Here is a 22980-nt window from a genome sequence, read left to right as displayed (position 1 = left end):
TTCCTTTTGCTCCTTGATAGGTTTTACCTCGGAGGTAGCTAGGTTTCCAGGACAGATGATGTGATTTCCATTCAGTTTAGAAAGCATTCAGGGATTTTTCAGATGATCTTATATATATAAGATCAAGGTCAGCACTTATGAGTAGCTAAAAAAACCCCAAGAAATACAGCTTTGCAAATGATACGTAATACATTTCAAGCACGGAAAAAACAAAATAAGTTGGCAGAAAGACATCCACCAATCAAACCATGTCCTGTGCCCTCTTACAGACTTAAGAGAAAGGATAAAATATTAAAAATATATTTTTATATATATATACATAGAAAGATCAATAATTCCTCAGGGATGACATTCCTGAAGAGACTGTATCTTTTTTAATTACTGCTACAATTCCAGCTCTTCTCAGGGCTGAAGTGTAGAGAAGTTACCTGCAAACTGAACTCTAATGATAGTGAAGGTACTGCTGGAGAAAAAGCCCTTCCCCATAATACATTCAAGAAAGCAAAGACAAACAGGTCCTTAATCTTGCCTTATGTATTATGTATTCATAACACTACAAAGAATCTTGCGCATTGGACAAACTTGGGTTTACGTAACAAAACACCTAAAAGAACCCTTTAAGCCTTTGCCCTCTGCTATTCCTCTGCAGCAAAGCAGGAAAGAGGGAGAACTATCGGCGCAGTTCCACTAGCTCAGGCACTTGGCAACATTTCCCTACTGTTAACTATCGCACTGACCACAGACCACGCTCAGAACATTCTTCCCCTTCCGAGGACACAAATGTGTACACCTTAATGCTCCAGTTCAGCAACTTGTTTAAATGCATGCTCAACTATTAGCATGTAGATAGCCCTGATACAATCGATACAGACGAAATGGGCTAATTAAGCACAAGAAAGGGCATGCATTGAAAGCACCACTACCTTCTTAGTGAATATCTCATCCTGACGCGTTTAATATAATTTTTTTTTCCTAATTTTAGGAATTCAGTTTTCAGAGAGTATTTTTCCCTGCAGTTCACTGGGACATTCATGGGGTTGGAAATCAATAAATGAAAAAAGAGTATCTGCCAATAAGTTCGTTTCTAAGCGATGGAGATTGAGGCTAGTGGTCCTTACACAGGCGCTGAAGTTAATGACTTTCTGCTGTCCCTTAAAGGAGAAGTCATACAACAACCCTTTGAGCCAAAATGAAACTCCAAAGCGCTCCGCCGCCTTTATCTACCTTTATTTTAGCCGTCTGCATAATTAACCCCCGGAAGATGCTGTCAGCATCGCTGGTGCCCAAATTCTACCTCGGGCCCCCCTCACTGCCAGAGCCAGAAACGAAGCCTTCCAGAAGCAGCACTGCAGGATGGCGATGCCCAACGCCCGCACGGAGGATGTTACTAAAAATACTCCCCGTGATGCTCAATTAAAACCACTCTGGCCGAATATTCCCAATAATCCCGGCTCTCCCCATCTTCCCCCCGCTGGTACAAAGAGGCCTCTCGGTGCGGCGATGCGGGCCCCCCGCCTCCATCCCTCCCTCCCTCCATCCATCCCCCCGTCCTTGGGCTCTGCAGCACGGCGGGCCCGGAGCCTTACCGCATCCCTGCCGGCCCGCCGCCCGCCCCGCCGCGGGCTCGCCTCCGCCATTGCCCTGCCGCCACCGCCACCGGGGCCAGGGTGGGCAAGCGCCGCGCTCCCCGAGCTCGCCCCGCTCGCAGGCAGGCAGCCCCGGCGGCTCCCGGCTGGCAGCCCCGCTCTCCTCCCCAGCGCCGGGCTCGCTTTTAAGGTGGAATGCCAAAAATCAGAGAATCGGAGAATCGGGTAGGCTGGAAGGGACCTTTAAGATCATCGAGTCCAACCGTTAACCCAGCGCTGCCAAAACCACCACTAAACCACATCACAGAATCACAAAATCGCAAAATCACAGAATGGTGGAGGTGGGAAGGGACCTCTGGAGATCATCTAGTCCAACCCCCTGCCAGAGCAGGGTCACCCACAGCAGGTTGCACAGGAACGCGTCCAGGCGGGTTTGGAATGTCTCCAGAGGAGACTCCACCACCTCTCTGGGCAGCCTGTGCCACTGCTCTGCCACTCGTAAAGTTAAGAACTTTTTCCTCCAGTTTGTGCCCGTTGCCCCTTGTCTTATCGCCAGGCACCACTGAAAAGAGTCTGGCCCCAGCCATGAGTCATGACCCTCAGTCATGTCCCACAGCACCACATCTACCCGTCTTTTAAATACCCCCAGGGGTGGCAACTCCACCACCTCCCTAGGCAGATTGTTCCAACAATCGATAACCCTTTCCATAAAGAAATTTTTCCTAATATCCATCCTAAACCTCCCCTGCCACAATTTGAGACCATTTCCTCTTATCCTATAGCCTGTTCCTTGGGAGAAGAGACCGACCCCCCCTGGCTACACCCTCCTTTCAGGTAGTTGTAGAGAGTGAGAAGGTCTCCCCTCAGCCTCCTCTTCTCCAGGCTGAACACCCCCAGCTCCCTCAGCCGCTCCTCACAAGGCTTGTGCTCCAGACCCCTCACCAGCTCCATTGCCCTTCCCTGGACACGCTCCAGCACCTCAATGTTTTTCTTGTAGTGAGGGGCCCAAAACTGGACGCAGCTCTCGAGGTGTGGCCTCACCAGTGCCAAGTACCGGGGGACAGTCACTGCCCCAGTCCTGCTGGCCACACTATTGCTGATACTGGCCAGGATGCTGCAGATGGGGCCAAGCTCCTTCCTTTGAGATCTGGGCTCAGAGCTTCTACCCTTCCCTTTAACCACCCCCACCTGCAATTTTCTCAAAGTTGGTTAGGATTTCGTAGGGAAGTAAGGAGAGATGCTCCTGCCAAAACCTGAGGCTTGACCCCGGCAGCAGGGCCTCATTTCCCAGAGCAAGTAATACCAGCGTGTATCAGACAGACACAAAGAGTTAAACTAAAATCTGTACAGCCTGATACACATTTTTTCTGGATCAGACGCACCACCGCAGAGCTGCAATTGCATATACACATGCTGGAAAAATAGGCCACCCTGTGTATTTCATATTCAGCTTATTTGCACTTCTTTATTGCAAAATCATAAAAAGATCAGTAAAAAAAGCAAAATATTGCAGCATGGGTTATGGTTTATGACTGGAGAGAAATCAAGCTTTAATCTTTTGTGTTAGCTGCACAAAGGCAAGTCCAGTCAAACGCCCCCTGGACACAAAGCCAGCCCTTTAGGGCCAGAGCCTGTTTTTAAGGCAAGATTCCCAAGTCTTAAGATTGAGCGGACACAGGTTTCCTGCTGCTCATTCCTCTTTGCACAGAGCACCTCCACGTTATTCACACAGACAGCCCTGATGCTACCGGCAAAGTCTTCTCTACGTGGACACACAGCGCACACAGATACACACACAGGGCGTATGCTCAAAGGTCACAAAATAATTAAATCTTCTTATTAAACACCAAATGAACAACACTTGTGTGGAGGCTACAAATTAGGACAGGGTTTTTTTCACATTTGAAACTTCCAAACTATGCAAAGCGACTACATCATCCTTAAAGGATGCTCTTAGTACCAGCACCTGTTTGAACGCTGGCAGCCGAACTGAATTCTGATGATCCCTTTAAAGTACTACTTTTTAAATGCTGCTGCTTCTCTAATGGCATGGTAACTGTACCTGGAAATTCAGATAGAAAATTCAGAAAAACCAGAGCCCAACATACTGACACGCTGCAAAAAGTTAACCCTCTCTTCCTTCCACTGGCCGCCTATCAGCAAAATGCCATCAACGCTCTGACATTTTTAATGCCAAGTTCAGCCAGACCAGTAGTAAATACTTAAAACAGCAAAAGATCTAATTTTATCAGGTCTAACCAGAATTAGAGAAGAGCCTTCTCCCTCAGTACGTACCGTTTACTTCATTTTCTCTATCAGATGGACCAATGCCTTTGATAAGCAGAAACAAAGGCAATAATAATAAGCCCAGAATATTTTCATGGCATGATCTGGTTGGGAAAGCATTTATCACTTTTCTCCTACTTATCCATGACTTTTCCACACCTGCACCCACTGTGGTAACACCACACTTTGATTTCATGAGATACAACGCATCGCTGGGTTGTAAAAAGCTCACTTTTGAGATACGTTCAGAATCTAATCAAGGGAAGCACACAAACATGTGTAATAGATATTTAAAATACATGAAGGCATACATACGCATTTAAAATAGACTTTTCCACCCATGCCCACATACAAATGCTTGTGAAGCCTGTTTTAAGAACCTAACACTTTCAATCCCTGACAATTAGGTAAAATATATTCTCACTAATAAGCAGTGTCTAGAAGGAACATCTACGAAGCCAAATTCTCCACCCAGTGAAAGCACAGAACATGTCACAAAACACATCTGAACCACTATGAAGAAGTACAGAAACGCGCAAATGAATCAGTTAATACTCAAACAGCTCATTTACGCACTCAAATAGGGCACAGAGCTATGACTGAATTAATTAAAGGGCTATAAAACAAAACACTACCTAGAGACAACGCATGAGCACCATTGCTCCCAGTTCCCAGTGTTCTCTGAAAGGGATACGTAATGGGCACCATGACTTAGTACATTAAAAGAAATTAACATTAAAGAGGACTTACTGCTATTTTTTGGAGAGTCATTTTGACAGATGTCCATGTGTCCAATCTTCTATCCAGGATTAGGATAAATTTGGTGTCAGACTCATGTTGACTATGAGATAAGAAAATACCAATAACCAGATAACATTTTGAGGGAATGTGACTCTGTTCCCAAAAAAAAACCAAAAAAGCCCCAAACCCAAGTGCACAGAATACCAACCACATTTTCACATTTCCACAATTGCCAAAATTCCCTTTGAAAAAATTTTCCCCGAGCAGACACCGGCAAGAAATTTGGGATGTCCCACCTTAGGGTTAGCCCAGGGTTATGCATCATGGGCGTTGTTGCGTGGGAGGGTGGACACGCATTGGGCTTGAGAAGGACCTTGCAGAGGTGGGAGGCAAGAGCAGCCCAGGGGTGGCCGGAAGCCTCCACCAGCCGCGGATGCTCATCCCTGCCCTCACCGCTGAGCTCTTCCCTCCCAGAAAGCTCGGTACCTGCCTGCCCGGGTCACATCAACCGAGCGACAACTCCCGGCTTGTTTTGGCACAAAACAGAGGTGACATCAAGGCAGGGAAGGGGGATCTGGTCCTTAACCAGGCTGTCCCAACACCTCCCGAGGTCCCCGGGAGAAGCAGTGATTGCTCTGAGGCACTTTCCAGCGTACTCTGGTTCGCTTTGCACGCAACAATCCCTTTTGACACTCAAATCCTTTAAGTCGCTTTGAAATGCCCAAGCCAGCCAGCAGCACCGGGGACGCAGGCTCTGGCGGGTACCCTAACACGCAGGTGAGCTCCTGTCTGTAATTCAAATATCCCCTGCCCAGGCTCGCTGGGTCTGGGCTCAACCTGTAACAATACACACTCCAGGGCAGAATTACCACCTGGAATCATGTTTGCGCACAGGTAAGGGTACGCCAGCTTGTAACCAAGTCCTCCAACGTGAGTGCGTTTACGGGATACTTAAGCAATATTTACAATATTTATTTTGCGGCCGCTGAAACAGGATAGCCGCGTCCCACGCCACCCTATCCGGGTGTCTCCGTGCTGCGGGAGAGGCTCCCAGTAGGGCTGCTGGTTCCCCAGAGCTGGGTCAGGTATCTGCACCAGGTACGGCCCCGCGCAGGCACCCTTTTCAGTAACTCTTGTGTTTGGCAAGCGAAAACGCGCAGTGGATTGCTCAGAAGTATCACATGGCAGACAATACTTAGCAACTTCACTACAGGGAGAAAAAAAAAAAAATAAATAGACACTTGAAGGCAGTGCGGGAGCTTTCGCTCAATGCACATCTTGCTGCTCTGGTTTGTGGTAGCCGTGTCTTTGGCAACTATATTAAAAAGGCATTAGCAGTTGTGCTGAGTGAAAAAAAAAAAAAAAAAAAAGAAAATAATAAAATTCCCTTTGGCTCATAAAAACAGTTTGCCTGAAGATATGTAGAGGCACCCAGCTCCCAGGCTGTCCTACAAATATATCCCGGGGACCTCTAACGTCACACCCAGAGTGCAAAGGTTTCGTGCGGATTTGTACATCGCCGTCGAGGCGTAGCCGAAAAGAGCAGAGAAAAAGGAAGAGCGTATTTTACACATGGGTCATACACAGAACTTCGGTATGCAATAAAGCCTGAGGTTCCACCTTGCGAGCTGGAATCAGGCACAACTTTTCAGCCCAAACTTTTTTTAGATAAAATAGCTTTGACAACACAAAATGATTCTGCAGGTTTCTGTCAGCTCTGTTCGCCCCCACCACGAATTAAACGACCCCGGTGGGTGGGAACCTCAAACCCCTTTTGTTTGAGGTAAAAATAAAACCTTTCGGGTTTTTCAGCACACCCTAAAACTTTACAAGGTAGGTCTCTATCCTACGAGAAACAATTCCACAACTCCCCATAGTATTTCCTAACAGGCTACCACTGGAAAAAAAAAAAGAAAAGAAAAAGAAAAAACATAGTGTTTACACAGCACTGCTGTCATCGTAATAAAACCTGAAGAAAAACCCCAGAATCTACGTAATTTAAAAAAGGCAGCCAGACTGTAGTGCATTGTCAGTTAATAAAAGTATGCAAAGTCTGCATTGACTCAGGACAAGGTTACGCTCAGGGAGCAGCCTCTCAGCATGTTAATTTACTTTTATCAGTTCCCTTACGCACACAAAGAAGAAAGTTCCCAGCTGTCCAAAAGCCTTGAAACCTACTGTGGGAAATTTTTAATTTATTCAGGGGCTAGCGGAGCAAGCCTGTGACTATTTGCAAGCCAGGCCTCACAGGTTTATCAGATTTCCAGTCCTGCGATGTACCTTTTAGCCTGACAATAAAAATAAATCAATGCTTTCTCACCGCGGCTGCAAGGGGTGAGTTCATTTGCATCCGGCAGCAGAAAAGATGGGGACAGATAACTGGACTGAGGATTATTTCTCTCCGGGTGCTTCTTGTCACTTTTTTTTTTTCCTCCTTACCCTTTATTTTGTATGTGTTGCAGGGTGCACCAGGCTAAAAATAAAGACTGGGGATGTTTTGCAGGAGGACTTGAAATCGGATCTCAGAGTGTGCAGTTGGGAGATTTATCACAGGCTCCTTATGGCTGGTGGGATCAGAGCACACCATCAGGACCTGCTGCCTAATATTTAAATCCAGAGGTATTTATAGCCAACGGCACCCTTCGCGGTGCCGTTACTCCCTGTGCTCTAAATCACTCCGTACTTCACTGCCCGAATGAAGTGAAACATGCAGAGCTTGTCTGAATACCGAAAAGGTGGATAGTCAAACAAGATAGGATGGGATGGGAGAGGATAGGATGGGATGGGAGAGGATAGGATGGGATGGGAGAGGATAGGATGGGATGGGAGAGGATAGGATGGGATGGGAGAGGATAGGATGGGATGGGAGAGGATAGGATGGGATGGGAGAGGATAGGATGGGATGGGAGAAGAAGGAAGGGAGAAGAGAAAAGAGAAGGGGATACTTCAGTTGGAAGGGACCTACAAGGATCATCTAGTCCAACCGCTGACCAATTCAGGGCTGACCAAGTTAAAGCACGTTATTAAGGGCATTGTCCAAATGCCCGTTAAACCCTGACAGGCTTGGGGCATCGACCACCTCTCCAGGAAGCCTGTTCCAGTGTTTGACCACCCTCTCGGTAAAGAAACGCTTCCTAATGTCCAATCTAAACCTCCCTGGCACAACTTTGAACCACTCCCAGGTGTCCTGTCACTGGATCCCAGGGAGAAGAGCTCAGCACCTCCCTCTCCACTTCCCCTCCTCAGGAAGCTGCAGAGCCACCAGGTCGCCCCTCAGGCTCCTTCTCTCCAAACTAGACAAGCCCAGAGCCCTCAGCCGCTCCCCCCAGGACATTCCTCCCAGCCCTGTCACCAGCTGTGTTGCCCTCTGGACACCTTCAAGGACCTTCACATCCTTCCTAAACTGTGGCGCCCAGAACTGCACACAGGGCTCAAGGTAAGGCTGCACCAACACTGTATACAGTGGGATTTTTATATTTTTTTAAAGATAGTATAATTTTTCATTTACTTTAATTGTGATCAGGACACTTTTTTGTAATAACAATCTTACCTATACCATAGCTCACTTCAACTGATTTTTTTTTTTTTTCTTCTTAAAGCTTCTACTGAAATTCTGACTTAACATTGGAAGAAATAAATTCTTTTAGGGCACACAAGAGATCAGCATTTGTTGCTAAGTCTATGCTCCCAGGAATCCTAAAGTAAAATTAGCTTGTCTACAAGGCTCACCTTCCTCCTGGCTCTGTTATTAATGCACTGGCTTTGAGGAGCAAAGAGTAGCTTACAGCAGCCGTCTCCTTTATCTAATTTCCAGGAGAAAAATGCTTCATGGAATTCAGCTTCCCCAAATCCTGCAAATCCGACACCCTGGGAGATTTCCTCAGCCTGGTGTTGGTAGGACAGTACGTGGTCGTTGCTACTGGTTGCACAGGAAAGGTACTGCCGGCGTGTTCTGAGACCCCTGTACCCACCCACAGGGATGTGGCAGGGAGGTGTCGGTGCACCCACAGCTAACTCTGACACGCAGGTCAAATATTGACCTCTTTTAGGGACTTTCTGACCCAAAGTCTAAGCTCGGATCCCATGATGTGATGCAGCTAAGGGATGCACACCCAGGGGTACCAGAGCTGACACACACCTTCTGTCCTCACCTACGCGATGCTTTTCCTTGCTCCCCGACACCACAGCCTTTTCAGCTCCAAAGTGTTAAAAACCACATGTTTTTAAGACGGTCAGGTATTGAGGCAGGCTGTTGTGGTGGTAGGAGGAGCAGAGAAGCACGATTAAAGTGGTTTTCCTAATAACACACTGAACACGTTTGAATCACAGCTCTCATTAGTTTCTTGATTGAGTTGGACCTATTAGAGGGACAGCAAGACAGCTCATCACGCTAATGCCAGGGTGTTCACCCTTACATGAAACAAGAAGCCCTGGAGAAACGGAGCAGAGCTGGGAAGTACAGATGCACAGACACGGGCTGGCCGTACAGCACGGAGGAGAAACCCCTGCGGCCGGGACACACCATGGGACACACCATGGGACGCTCCTGTCCCTGCTGGGACAGTGCTCTGGGGGCCAGGAGCCCACAAAACTTCAGAGTCCATCCCCTACAGAGGACAGGGGAACCAGAAGCTCTTCTTTTTTTCCTGCAGAAGTGGCTAAACACACGGTACTTCTTCCAAAGCAGCCGCTGATGGAAAGCTCACACCTAGCTGCTATCAACCTGCTCTCCCTGCAGGAAGAAATTTGCCGAAACAGGCATTATTCAAGGAAATTAAGCATTCCAGGTAACTGAGTCACCAGGCTCAGCGGCAAAGAAATAGGAAGGCCATTAATCTAAGTACAGAGCCCTGCATGTGGCAGACTGTCGGCCGCTCAACCCCGAGACAAGGGCTCTGTGGCACGCTGCCAAGCCACCCCACGTAATGGGGACCCCAAACGGTTCGCTCCTGTAATTAGTCTCTTCCTCCGGTTACACTTCTCTTTTTTCCAGGGTAATGACTCTCTATTTGTACGTGTCAAAATATTATTCTGCAGTAGCCCAGCATATTTAAGCGGTGACACATGTCAAAGCTTAAGGAAAGCTCGCTGTTAATTACAAACTTAATAAAGTAAATTTATGATACATGTAGGCTGACAAGTCATAGGGATGATGATGTCCACTTTTTACTCTGTATTCACTGGCACATTAAATACCGTGGCCTGGACACCGTAAGGGCTTGCATCGTTCGTCTTCTCCCTCTTATTTGCTCCTGAGAGCTGAAGATGCCCCTCACCCCCACGCATCGGGGTCCCGGACCCAGGTGGGACCGACCCCTCTGCCCATCACAGGCAAGAGCTAGAAGGGAGCCACATACCTCGGGACTGACGTTAGGTATGTTAAGACTTTGGATACGATCTCCTCAGGCACCTCGTTGAAGCGAGCATTGTCGGGGAGGGTGATAATCCAAGCCTTGTCTTTCCCCCGGCCACCTGGAATACAGACAAGGATGCTTTGGAGGAGGACCAGCAGCAAAGCCCAGGTCCACCAGTCAGGACAGAAAACCATCAGTACAGAGGGTTTTTTACACCACCAGAACAGAAAAAATGGGTCCAATCCTGCCTCCAATTTCAAGCATGACACACTCACAGGTGGCATAAGACAAATGTATTAGGTACCACATTTTTCCTTTCTTTACGGAGCGGGCTTTACATGGGACAGCAAAAGAAGCCAGAAATACAAGGAGAAATCATTGTGCTGGTCTGGAACCTACAGAAATACATTTCAAAGCAAAACACTTGTTAATGCGTTGAGTGTTTGAAGGTAAGAATGTTTTACAGTATGGCTTGAGACAGAAACCTAATATGCTCTTCCAAACTGCCTCAATGTTTTATTAACAACATTTCTAGTGGCACTGGCGACTACCTGATGAATATTATCCCGTGGCAGAGTATCATTTTGCCAAATAGCGCAGAAGTTTATCTGGAGTATTTAATTACCATGTAGAGACCCTGGAGAAATTCAGCGTACTCACCAGAAAGAAAAGCAAACTCTTTCATCAAATCATCACTGATGTCCTTTGCACAGATGGGTATTGCAGTTTCTGGGAAAAAAAAAAAGCAAAAGCAGCAGTCAAAAAGGAAGCAAAAAATCCAAAGCAAAGACGTTTATCAACCCAAAGGTGGGACCTGAACCAAATGCAGCTTCCCTAAATTACATACGAAATTTCATACTGACGGATATACGGTTTTCCAAGAAATCAATGTTTCTAATGACTCTAACAGGGCAAACACCGTAAGTCAGCAGCAAATATATCCTACCAAATGAACTACTTGAGTGCTCTCCCCCCACCAAGGTACATCCAATGTTAATATTTATATTTTGGAGTCACTAAATTAACCCCCCTGTTTTACAAACTCCCCCAGTGCCTCCTCGCCTTGGCAATACAATGGGCCGAGCCTTCTGCTGGGCAGGGCAGCGTCCAACGCTGCCGCACTGGGAATAAGGGAACTGCGTTTAACTGGGAGTAAGGCTGGGTTTTCAGACTGTTACAGTCTTTAATTTTGAGCAAATAAGCTTCTGAAATCTTGTTTTCATCTGGCACGGGGCCACGTGCACTGGAAAGGCTGTTGTTCCTACGTTCGGTTATTAGGTTTCTTCTTAATTAAATAATGGGAGAGGCTGTTTTAATGCCATATTTAGCACACTGACCATTTCAGTGGCAACAAAACGCATCGGAAGAATATAAACGACTTTACCTCTCCCCGGGAGAAGGGAAGAAAAACCAGATCAAACACAAGGGGAGCTTACAGCTGGTAGGCATTTTTCTGGATTATCTATAAATGGAACGATAACTAGAAATTAAACATCCTTGTTCCTGCAAATAAACATTTTAAAGCACATCTATACAGATTAAAGCCCTCATGGTTTCTGATAATCAAATTTTAAACACTGATTATTTCACAGAGCTGGTCCCAGGGAGGAGTCTTCCGGCTGTTTTAAATCACACGGGCCGCACACTTCAGCGCACTCTGGTGTAATCAATATTTATTCTATTTCGCTTTTTCCAAAGGCTTTCTGGTCACTTCTGCTTTCTTGAAGGATGTTTCGGGCCTCTAGTTGCCAAATGGGGCTGCAGCACTGCAGCCCAGAGATGCCCGGGGTGGGGGGTTCTCCGCATCCCGCAGCCCCCGCTGGCCATGGGCTGCTCTCACGTGCCGCTATTTCCTCCTCTTGTAGATAAAAACGTTATTTTTCTTCGTTAAGGATCGGGGCCTGAGTCCCACTGGCAGCTACAGAAACATTCTTCGTTTTAACAGCCTCCGGAATTGGTCTTGTTAAGAAAGAAGTTTGTCTTGCAAGATATTTCAAATATTTCTCTCTTATTCAACTGCTTCACCTAACCTAAGGACAAACAGTGGCAACGGATTTATTTTTTTTTTCTCTATTAATTATTTTTTCCCCAGCTCAGTAGTTTCACACTGATCAAAATCATGCTTAATGAGCTCCAATGCAGGAAGTAGATACTATCTAACATGCGGGTCTTTGAAAATACAAGACAAAAGCCCGCGGCTGACTCCGCGGCCCCGCACTAGAACGTCCGCACGCGACGCCGGTGCTCAATGCTAAAAGCAAACGCAGCTCCGGGTTCGCCGTAAATGCAGCTTTTGTTCCTGGCCCTGCAGTGATATGGGAGGGAAATGCTGGTGTATTGAGACCTGTCCAGGAAACCGGCTGGGAAAAGGGCATTAAAATTTGCATGGTTAAAAAAAAAATAATTAAAAAATCACTTAATTTAAGTTTCACAAGACATTTTCTCACTGAGAACAACACGCAGCCTTAAACTAAGCTGGAGACAACCATGGTTGGGAAAAAAATAGCATTTTTCCACAGATATTTTCAAACTTCGCATTCCAGGGGAAAAAAAAATCATCTCAAAAATGCATACTTTAACCCCAGAGCCGGGTGCTTATTCTCTTAAATCTCTCTTAACTGCAATTTCACAATGACCATCTGGGAAACTGCAAAAACCAATGAATGTTTTATCCCTACCTGTGCCGGGGGGTGCAGGAGGACCCGCCATGCCGTGCCCTCTGCCAACGCGGGCACGGACCACCCCATCCCACACAGCCCACCAGCTCAAGTACCATCAGCACCATGTCCCCAGGGGGGCCTGGCATTTCTGGCTTTGAGGTACAAAAAGCCACAGGACGGGGGTTCCCACCACACTTGGGAACAACCCGAGGAGGGACCTGCTTTGGGAGTCCTGGTTTCCAGCGAGGACCTTGTTCCCCAACATTTTATTCCATAGAAAGTTTCATCCTTGACTTTGACAGAGAGGTGGAGACCCAGATTCCTAAACACCCTTATGCCTTTGAGATTCTCGCTTCCCAAGGGATGACATGTCCCTGCCCAGGGCAGGGGGTTGGAACTAGATGATCTTTAAGGTCCCTTCCAACCTGAACCATTCTATAATAATTTTGGAAGAGGGCACTCAGCACCTTCAGAAAACCAGGCCCTTCTGAGCAGTCCCAAGTTAAGCACCCAAAATAACTCACTGGAGGAAAAAACAGGTGGGAAGAAATTTACTCCAGGCAGCAAAGGGCTCGGGAAGCGTTTCCCTTACAATCCCTCCCCATCTCCTGCGGGGTAGGAGACTCCAACAAGCGACGGAGGAGCAGGACAGCTGCCCTTTGGTAAGGTCAAGGCACAACAACAGGGTGATTGTGGTCCCATTAGAGCCACTCCTTGGCCAACTCATCGCTCCCTTGGCAGTGGCCATTGAACTCAACCTCCTGGGCATACGTTAGGGAAAATCAAGTGCTGGCATCAAATTCACAAGTGTGTTGCTGTGCCTGTGGCACATCAGTTGGATGTTGCTATAAATCCTGTACAGAAACATGACCTTTGTCCTCAAAAACTGATCTCTGGAAAAAGAGCAGTGAAAGGCAGTGGGGCACCAAAGATACCCGCCTCTCAAACAAGGCTTCCCTTGATGCTCATCAGCAAACTGGGGATTTCTTATTTGAAGGACGCTCTTGGGACAGTACAGGAAAGACCCCGGGGTACTGCGCGGCAGGGGCTATGAACAGCATGGCCAGCCTGTGTCTTGCTTGGCACAAGCCAGAGGAAGCCAAGGTTTCACACACGTCCACTCATTTCTCTTAAAAAGAGGCTTTGTGATCATCAGCTACTATCAAATAGAGCTGTGCTGTTATAAAATCCAGCCTGAGCCCCTCGCGTTACAGCATCCCAGAGCACTTCACAAACCACACCGCCATCCCCACACAGCTGGTATGAACTCAGGCTTCAGGCTCTTGCTAAAAATCAGCAGCATCTGGATGACAAACTGTCACAGCAGCATAGTAACATTTTTTATATAGGCTCTAAATTGGGTATTTATAAAATGCTGCTGCAGTTATTACATTCAGAGACTCCTCTACAGAGATCGTTGCCATGGCACAGAGCTCCGGAGGATGCGTGAAGCCAAGTGGGGAAAAGACAAAGGGGAAATACAAAGTCTCTACTCTTCCAAGAAAAACTACTGTGGCTCAGCAGGGAGCCCTGCTGAATCTACCCTGTCCCCATCATTTGGGTGACACAGCCCAGCGCATTTTGCTGGGTCCTCTCCACAGGACCAATCTCAAGGCCATCGCACTGACGGCGGTTGTTAAGAATAGCGCTTATTGGTATCACTGGAACATCAAGAGATGTTTCCTTTTGAAGCAATTCAAGCACAGCGGGACTTTCACGTACAGTGCAGGTCTGCAGTGACATTCAGAGAGAGGAGAGTCTGAGTCCAAATTCCTCTTGTAAAACTCAATTAAGCCCCAAAGCGCTTTAATCTTTGGTAACTATTGTTTTCTTTTCTATCCCAAACTTTGCAGGCCCACGGCATCTGCAGACGGCAGCTGTGTAATGCATCTGCCAAGCTGATGTAACAGTGCCTTACACTTTATAACACCCACCAAATATTGTCTGCAACTACAAAATCCATTTGGAGGTGGCTTTGTTGTGAATGCAGAATAGCAGCTTTTCATGCGAGGGTTGCTGCCGTAGTCTAGGAAACAAAACGGAAGTAAACTAAATGAAAAGGATAAAGGATCACGTTGAGCTTCTCCATGATCTGCTTGTCCTCAGCTGCTTGGACATCTCCACCCAACGAAGCAGCGTGAAGGCAGCCTGCGGGTTTGTTACCTATTTCCATTGCCCTCGTTGACTTTCTGGGCTAACCGGGGTCATCAGCCAGTGTCTGTCTCAGGTCACCCCACCACAGCGAGGCCCACCTGCCCCCAAAAGTTCCTTTCGAGGCTAACGACACCCATAACGCAGACCTACACACACCAACAGGGCTGGAAGGAAGGTCCGGTGCTCGGGGAGTTTCCATGAGCCCCAGGCAGCCCTGTTCATGGCCAGCACCGGTGTGAACCTCCCAGAAGAGCTGATGGAGCACAAGCTGGGATGGCCATGAGGATTAAACCATCTCCATCTCATCTGCTTCGCACAGGAGAGGGAACAGAAATCCCTCAGGGCAGAGTGCCCCAACCAGGAACCCTGTGCAACGCGGAGCGCGGCCCTTTCAGCTTCTCCGGCTGAAGTTGCTCTGCTTTGCAAAATTAAATATTCATTGGGGCAAAGAATAGAAACACAGTCCTGTATCTGAGGAGAAAGATCCATGTACCACCCTACAATTTGTCCCCCTCATTCAGTCCAGGTTGTTATAACAGTTAAAAAAGGAGGGACCCCGCAGCCCATCGCTCTGGGCACTCACTTTGGATAAGGGGAACAATTTCACTTGAAATTTAATTTTCTGCAAAATACATGGGGCCACAGCTTGCCGCAGGAAAGCCGAGGCTCCGTCACGCTGGTGTGCATCCCAGCCGCTGAGCCTCACCCTGCTTTCTCCCCAAGCAATTTCAAAAGACTTTGGATTCCATCCAGTACACAACAAGAAACATCACCATTCTCCCTACCAGCACGCCGTGTCCAGAAAGCAAGACGGAGGGAGTTATTAGAGAAAAATACACTATTTTACGCTGCCTGCAAACTGCCCTACCGTGAACGGCACGCTTGCACGAGGTCTACACAAAGCACAAGTGACAGGGTGGGTGTCCCTGGCTGCAGGGAAGGAGCAGGGGGACATGCTGCTATCACCGCTTTGGCCAGGGTCTTTCGGGCATCGTGCCCCACCTGCACGGCCTCGAAACGGTGGCTTCCCCAACAAGCTTATCCCTGGGGTAGGATCCTGATTTCCACCCTCCCACCTCTCCAATCTGCCCAGGAAGGGGATGCCATGCTGCGTACGTGCAGAGCAGGTGTTTACACAGCACCGATGGGGACCCCGGCCAGGAGGGGCTGGTGGCCGGCCAGGCGGCACGACGCTGGTGGAGACACCCTGCCGAACTGCATGTTCATCGGACAACGCTGGGCAGAGAATAGGACATTGTGCTCCTCAACAAGGCCTGCTGTATTCACCTAAAGGTTATTTACAGGACCTAGTCTGAGCAGAGGACTGACAGCCAAGGTCCTGAGGCTGCTTCCCGGCTTTGAGACTAAACCCTTTTGGTAGCTGGGAGCAAATCACGTCTCCCATGGCTTCGGTTCCTCATGCACAAACAGGAACAGGCACAAGCACCAACAGGGTAAGATGTTTCCAAAGGGCCACGAGCATGTGTGATGACAAGAGCAGAAAAGACCCCAGCAGCCCCCATCCATCAGGCCAACACAGGTGTCCACATCTATACTAGTTGTGCAAGAGCTGGGATCAAAGGGCGGGTGTTAAATGCCTCGTTGAACTACCTGTTGGGTGGCGTTGGACTAACCTGGACAGCTGAGTATGAAAAGGTCTCCACAACCCACGGGACCGGTTTCTGGATGCACCAAAGTACTGAAGGTCTTGGGATCAGACATGAAGTCCACCAGCCAGGACTCGGTGGCTTCCTCCCTGGGGACCCAAGGGTAAGGGATCATTTTCCCCTACAAGGGAGTTCGCAGCTGGCTCACAGGGGCTCAAAGGTCCCAATGAGGGACTTGTAAAAATTCAGAGGGCAGAAAAACAGAGGGGCCTGCTAATAAGACACATTTCTGCTCAGTTCCACCAAAGTCATGCAGAGCTGCAGAGCACATGGGGGTGAACAACCTTGTGTTGCAATTACACTTTCAAACCAGAGGCAATAGCCTGACCACAGGTTTAGATCTGTGGGGACCTTTTCCCCATCAAATATGTGATATCCCACATCAAATTTCCTTCTCTCCACACCCCAGAAACTTAGAGACTTGATCGTGCAAAGTGCAAAATCTGCTGCGGTCCTCTTCTGCATTTCCTCAGGTGCAGCACAGAAGCTATAGATGTAATCATTTCTAACAGCAGCTCTGAGCTGCACACCACCTCGTGTGCACCAAAACGACCTTCAGCTGCATCACACACACGCTCCTGTCACCGGGGGTACCTGTCGCACAGACGAAGCCCTGTTGCTGTCCCGGGGACCCAGGCGGAGCAAATTCACCTTTAGCCATCCGCGTGCTAGAACAGAAATTTCTGCCGCTGCGCTAAAACCTTGCGCACTCAACAGTTTGCAGTTCCAGGCGGTGCAGCCATTCCCCGTGCCAGGCAAGCCACACAAAAGACCCACTAAAATATTTATGGCAGAAAGCTCCGATACCCTCGAGTGCCACAAGCTCCTTTGTCCCCCGCGGGGACAGCTCACACCCCGCTGTGTCCATGATGTATTTATCGATCCTGAGGAAGACGATGGGGCTCCTCGGCCGGTTCTGGCAAACCTCCCCCCACCACACGTGAATCTCTCGGTAAATCCTCGACTTGGCAGATGCACTCGCAAAACCTGCTTCTCCAAGGAAGCTCCTGGGAAGAGCATCAGAACACAAGGGACAAGGGATGGCAGAGCCATGGGAAGAGCTGCACCCCCAGGAACATGGTGGGAGCCAAGGATGGGCAGGGTGTATTTAGATGGAACAGGTGGTTCAGGCGCTGGCTGGTCCCCAGGCTACAGGTGGCCCTGGGGCCATCCCAGGAGCCCAGTGATGCTAGCAGGGTGGCCCTGGGAGAGTCTGCTATAGAGGCGGGTCAGCAGCAAAGCTCCTCCTTCAGAGCCAGAAGGGATGGACGCATAGCAGCAGCCACCACGCCACGGTTTCAAAGGGACACAGCCCCTGCAAAGCCTGTCCCTGCACAGGGGCAGCCACCAGCACCGGCTCCCCATTGTGGCCACATGGGCATGAACGCAGACCCCTCTTCCCCAACGGCCGCCGTAACTGTCCACGTGTGAGCACGCCCCAGTGAAAATCATGATCTAAACTCTACCAGGAGCCTCATCCCATGTCACAGATGGGAAACCAAGGCGGTCACGTCAGGCAGGAACACATCAAAAACACCCAGCCATTCAAAAAGGCCATGGAAAGCCCCAGGAGGGTCAGTCCGTCACTAGGCATGATGGGTTGGTCACCATCCCTGGTTCAACAACTGCTCAAATTATCCTTTGTCAGAACGGGGAGGGTATTTTGAGGAAAGGCTCACTCTGTTTGCAAGCTCCTTCTTTTACTTCTCCCCACGCGCCCGCTCCGGCACAGCGTAGGAGGTAGGATACGGCACCAGATGGTCCTCTCTTCTGACCTGGTGGCCGTGCTTCTTTGCTGAGGCCCTCCGGGGCTTATCTGCAGTCGATGCTTCAGCACAGACACCCATCCGCATCACCCAAACCCAGGAGCATGCTCAGCTAAGAAACCATTCAGCAAAAAAAAAAAAAAAAAAAACCAACCAAACCCAACCCAAAAACAAAGCTTCTGAAAAACTAGAGTGACCTTTTCAAAAGGCTTAGATTTCTATACGCTGGGGATATGAGTGAAAATGCAAAAGAAAATGCTGTGAAAGAAAAAAAGAAAGATGAGAATTAGGGAGAAAATGTTCACTCAGTGCAGCCGAGGCTTGTGGACCATCATGCAGGCAGTGTGCCTGTCCCACGGAGCAATGTCCTCACGGGACCAGCTGAATCATCACCTTACAATAGGAGGGATCGGGTGGCAGCGTGTCCAGACCAGGCGTAGCCAGCCAAGGATCCCACATTCACGGGAACTTCACCCTCTGAGACCATTTTGGGAGCTGGAGCGAGCAGAAAGGTCCCTGGGAGCCGGGGCTGAGCCGTGCCACCAGTGAGGAGGAGGATGCTCAGGGGAGGTTACAAGGTCCATGGTGTCCCTGTGTGCTGGGGACCATGGAATCTGGGGAAAGGATGGGGGTAATCTCTTCCAATTTAGATTTAACAGCTGGCAAACTGTGGAAGCTTCGCTCAGAAAAGGTGAACCAAAAGCAAACTAAGTGGAAACAAGGCTTGCGTACTACCTCTGCTGTCATTGCTGCGGCTAATCTGCTAATGCCAGGGAACAAAAAACACGGGATGCTCTGATGCGCTGACATCCAATCAGAAAAACTGCCTTCTCCTATCACCCCAAACTAAGCAAAATTTAGGAAAGATAAAAGCCGGCTCAACCATACGTGAATTTACATCTATTGCAAGAAACATAATGAAGTTTCTCAACACCCACCCATGTCGATTCCAACGCGGTGTGGGAGTCGAGAAAATCCAGTTTCTTGCATTTCTGATATGTAGGAGCTTCAGTGCACTTTTAATTTTTCTCCTCTTCCCAATTGCAGTCACTCCTCCCTTTCAGAAGCCTCGGGAAGTTTACAGGTGTTTTACACACCAGCACCGGGGCCCATTTGCCAACATCGTCAGCCTCCAAACCAGAGCCCATGCAGCACAAAAGAACCCCAAAGCCAAATAAAAAACACACCTGCACACCTCAATTAACTTTCACCTCATTTGATACCATGCAAGCATTGCTTTTTCCAAGCCGAATCCCAGGTTTGTGCACAAAGCATCTCTCGGGAGATGCAACAGCAGTAAATCCTTGGGCCCCGTTACCTGCCGAGGAACCGGGAATTAAGTTCACCGAAGTCACTGGAAGGATTTATTTGCTTTCACAGCCCGTATAGCCAGGAAACTAAGTCCAACAGCCAGGTTCCCGTGATGGCATCACTCTGCTGCAAAATGAGGGAAACTAAAACCAATTTTCCCAAAATGGAAATGCTCAATTCTGGCATTCCCCTCTTGAGCAAAAGCGCATCTCCCAATCCGGCAAACCCCCTTCCTGTGGCAGAGGAAGGTCAGTGGCACAGAAAGGGACCGGGGGAGAGGGTATCGCTGTCACTCGCTGTCTGTCTCACTCCACCCAGCCCTTGGACAGACACCCGCGGAGCAGCACATGGATAATTGCAGCGTCCAGTGCAGGTTCCCAGGGAACAGCTCTGCCCCGGGAGCTCCTGACTCAGCCCCGCTGCCAAACCAGGTCTGGCATCGCCCGGGAGGGAAAGGGATGGGGAAGACAAGGTGGCTCCACCACAGCTCCTCGCCCTCCTGCTCCTCTGCCCACCATTTTTTAATGTCCTCCAATTGCGCCGTGAGAGGGGAGCCATCCCATGGGATGATGAAGCCTCAGCAGAGCAAGCTAAGGAGGACGGGGACCCTCATGCGTGCCCAAACAACCACCGTCACGGCGACTTGTGTGTCCGCCAGCACGAAGTTGCCCATTTGCAGGAGGCGGCTGCAGGCGCTCGCTTGGTTTCCTTGTGGGTCCCACCTGCCAAAACCAACTTTAACCAAAGGCTCCGACCTACGACCAGTGGCAACATCCGAGCTCTGAACTCCCCATCTCCAGGTGCCCGGGGGGAGCTCCGCGTCTCCAAGCGTCCTCCAGCTCGGTGGCAAAGGCAGCACTTTGGAAGACTCTTTCTTTCCCTCACCATTATTTTACACTTTGGTCGCTTCCCTCCCACACAGCCCTGCTGTCGCTTTGCTTTTGTCCTGGTAAATGAATGACAAACTGTTAAACCGCAGTTGTAGGAAACGCGACGTAGGGAGAGGAAGCACATCCCACGTACTACCGACTGCTCCCAAACTACTACTCCTCCATGGTCCACCCAAAGGGGTCCCGACCGATGGCGGCGCAGAACCTCCGGATGCTGCTGGCCCTGCACTCTCGCAGGTCCCCGATGGAGCCCAAGCCATTTTAAAGACAAGGATGGCTATAAAAGGCTTGGGATTTATATAGGTTTATATCTACTCTAAGGCAGATCCGGGGGAAGCATCACCTTCCACTAGAAACGACCAACACAGTTTCCGGTGCTGATGCACGAAGGGAAATGGTTAAAACATGGTCCCAGATCAGGCTGAATGCTCAGAAATCAGCGATGAAGGGAAAAAAAACCCAACAACCTTCTGATCTATTTTTCATCTCATGATTTGGGGAACCTTACTCAGCTTCCTATCTTTTTCAATATCTCATTCTAAGAATCTATGTAGATGCCAAATCACGCGTCCAGATCCTGCAGCTATCCCCACACAAGCGTGCCTTTGTGGAGATATTTTGATTTTGTGTGACCATTATACAAAGGTCATCTGCCAAGAGCTTGCTGGAAGACGGGGCTCATGCTCACGAGAAACCCGCTTTCACCTGGTTTCCGTTACGTCGCTCATAGGAAACGTTCACCATCTGCGTCCTCATGCCTGTGTCACCCAGCTCCTGTTCGAGCAGCGTGGGTGTTTCATTGCCCCCACCAGCACAAGGAGGATCAGACTGGGTTTTTTAATCACATCCATTCAGGTAGCATCCTTTGCTAACCGACCCTGACCACCCCTGCCAACATTTTCCCACCCCGTTTGCAGGGTGGGGGCAAACGGACAGGTCAGCATGGGTCTGGCGGGCAGGACAACCCACAGCAGAGCAGCAGGTGCCATCGTGGACATCATCCCAGAAGAGCACAGAATCATATCACAGAATAATAGAACAGTTTGGGTTGGAAGGGACCTTAAAGACCATCCAGTGCCACCCCCTGCCCTGGGCAGGGACACCTCCCACCAGACCAGGTTGCTCCAAGCCCCGTCCAGCCTGGCCTTGAACCCCTCCAGGGATGGGGCAGCCACAGCTTCTCTGGGCAACCTGGGCCAGGGGCTCACCACCCTCACAGCAAAGAATTTCTTCCCGTTATCTCATCTAAATCTCCCCTCTTCCAGTTTAAAACCGTTACCCCATGTCCTGTCACTACACTCCCTGATCCAGAGTCCCTCCCCATCTTTCCTGTGTCCCCTTAGGGACTGGAAGGGGCTCGAAGGTCTCCCCGGAGCCTTCTCTTCTCCAGGCTGAACGCCCCCAACTCTCTCAGCCTGTCCTCACAGCAGAGGGGCTCCAGCCCTCGGAGCATCTTCGTGGCCTCCTCTGGACCTGTTCCAGCAGGTCCATGTCCTCTTTAAGTTGGGGACTCCAAAGCTTGACACAGCACTGCAGGGGGGGTGTCTCACCAGCGCGGAGCATCTCTTGACACATCGGTGAAGTCCTCACCTGGGACTTACCCCCTGAGAAATTCCTCCTGCACCCCAAACCGTGCTTTGCAAAGAGGTCAAGGAAAAGTGGAATTAGATTGGAAGCTTTCTTTTTTTTTCTTTTTGGGTCAGTGTGTCTTTTCTGTGCCTGGCACGGCTCCAAGCACTCTGCCAGCTGTGAACAAATAAGGAATGATGAGCGCCTTCGCCTCCTGACAAGGTATCCGGCCTCTAGCGAGGCTTGGAGTCACCCGAAATGCCACTACCTTTCCTGGATTATGAAAGGGGATTTCCCCCCCCCACCCCCCGAAAAAAAAAACACAACACCCCATAACCTGTTCTCCCGCAAGAAAACAAAATAACAAAAAAGTCAGGGCTCCCCACAGTTTATGAGCAGATCATCGTCCATTGAAGGAAACCCCGCGGAAGCACAAGAGCGGTTTACAGCCCGGGGAGGAAGGGATCAGATGGCATTTGCTTCTCACGTTGAGGGTGTGCAGCCATCTAACCACAGCAGCATCACCTGCGCGCTCCCCAGCACAGCCGGGCATTAAGCGATGTTTAAAGACCAAGGAAGGCGGGAGGGGAGAGGGGGTGTCTCACAGGGACACGCTTTACACACATCTACTGCTTTTCTACTTCAGAAAGTGGGGAAGGGCACGTCGTCAGTTGTCAGGCGAAGGTGCAGCATCCCAAGGAAGACTTCTTCAGACATGGGGACTCTGAGAGGGGGACCAGCACCGGCAAACATCCTTCTGCTCACCGAAAACAATCGCCTTTCTTCAAAATGCATTTTGAACATGTATTCCAACAAGAAGGACGTGTCGGCAGCACCACGGGAAACAGCTTCTCCTTAAAAAACGGGGCCATTCCACACCGCTCGTGCCATCCATCAGGATAAGTAACACCCGGACTCCTCAGCACCCCCCGTGCAAGGAACCCTGCTCCTCGGCAGACGGCCCCGGGGCCCCACACACCTCCCCCTCTTGCCTTC

At 49.4% G+C, this 22980-nt stretch overlaps 1 protein-coding gene across 2 annotated transcripts in view; it reads right to left on the bottom strand.

The window, feature by feature from the left end:
- LOC128915213 (proto-oncogene DBL-like) overlaps positions 1-22980 on the bottom strand; it is a 71765-nt gene that overhangs the window by 48403 nt on the left and 382 nt on the right. For both annotated transcript variants that reach the window (XM_054215292.1, XM_054215293.1), the window contains exons 2-4: positions 10628-10696; positions 9971-10085; positions 4623-4713 (exon numbers count right to left, since the gene is read on the bottom strand). In XM_054215292.1, the coding sequence (XP_054071267.1) occupies positions 4623-4713; positions 9971-10085; positions 10628-10696 (275 nt within the window). The remainder of the gene's footprint in view (positions 1-4622; positions 4714-9970; positions 10086-10627; positions 10697-22980) is intronic.

The sequence above is a fragment of the Rissa tridactyla genome, chromosome 9 (genome assembly GCF_028500815.1).
Source record: "Rissa tridactyla isolate bRisTri1 chromosome 9, bRisTri1.patW.cur.20221130, whole genome shotgun sequence".
Classification (NCBI taxonomy): Eukaryota; Metazoa; Chordata; class Aves; order Charadriiformes; family Laridae; genus Rissa; species Rissa tridactyla.
The sequence above is the reverse complement of the archived record's forward strand: the minus strand, read 5'-3'. Positions and strand labels throughout refer to the sequence as shown.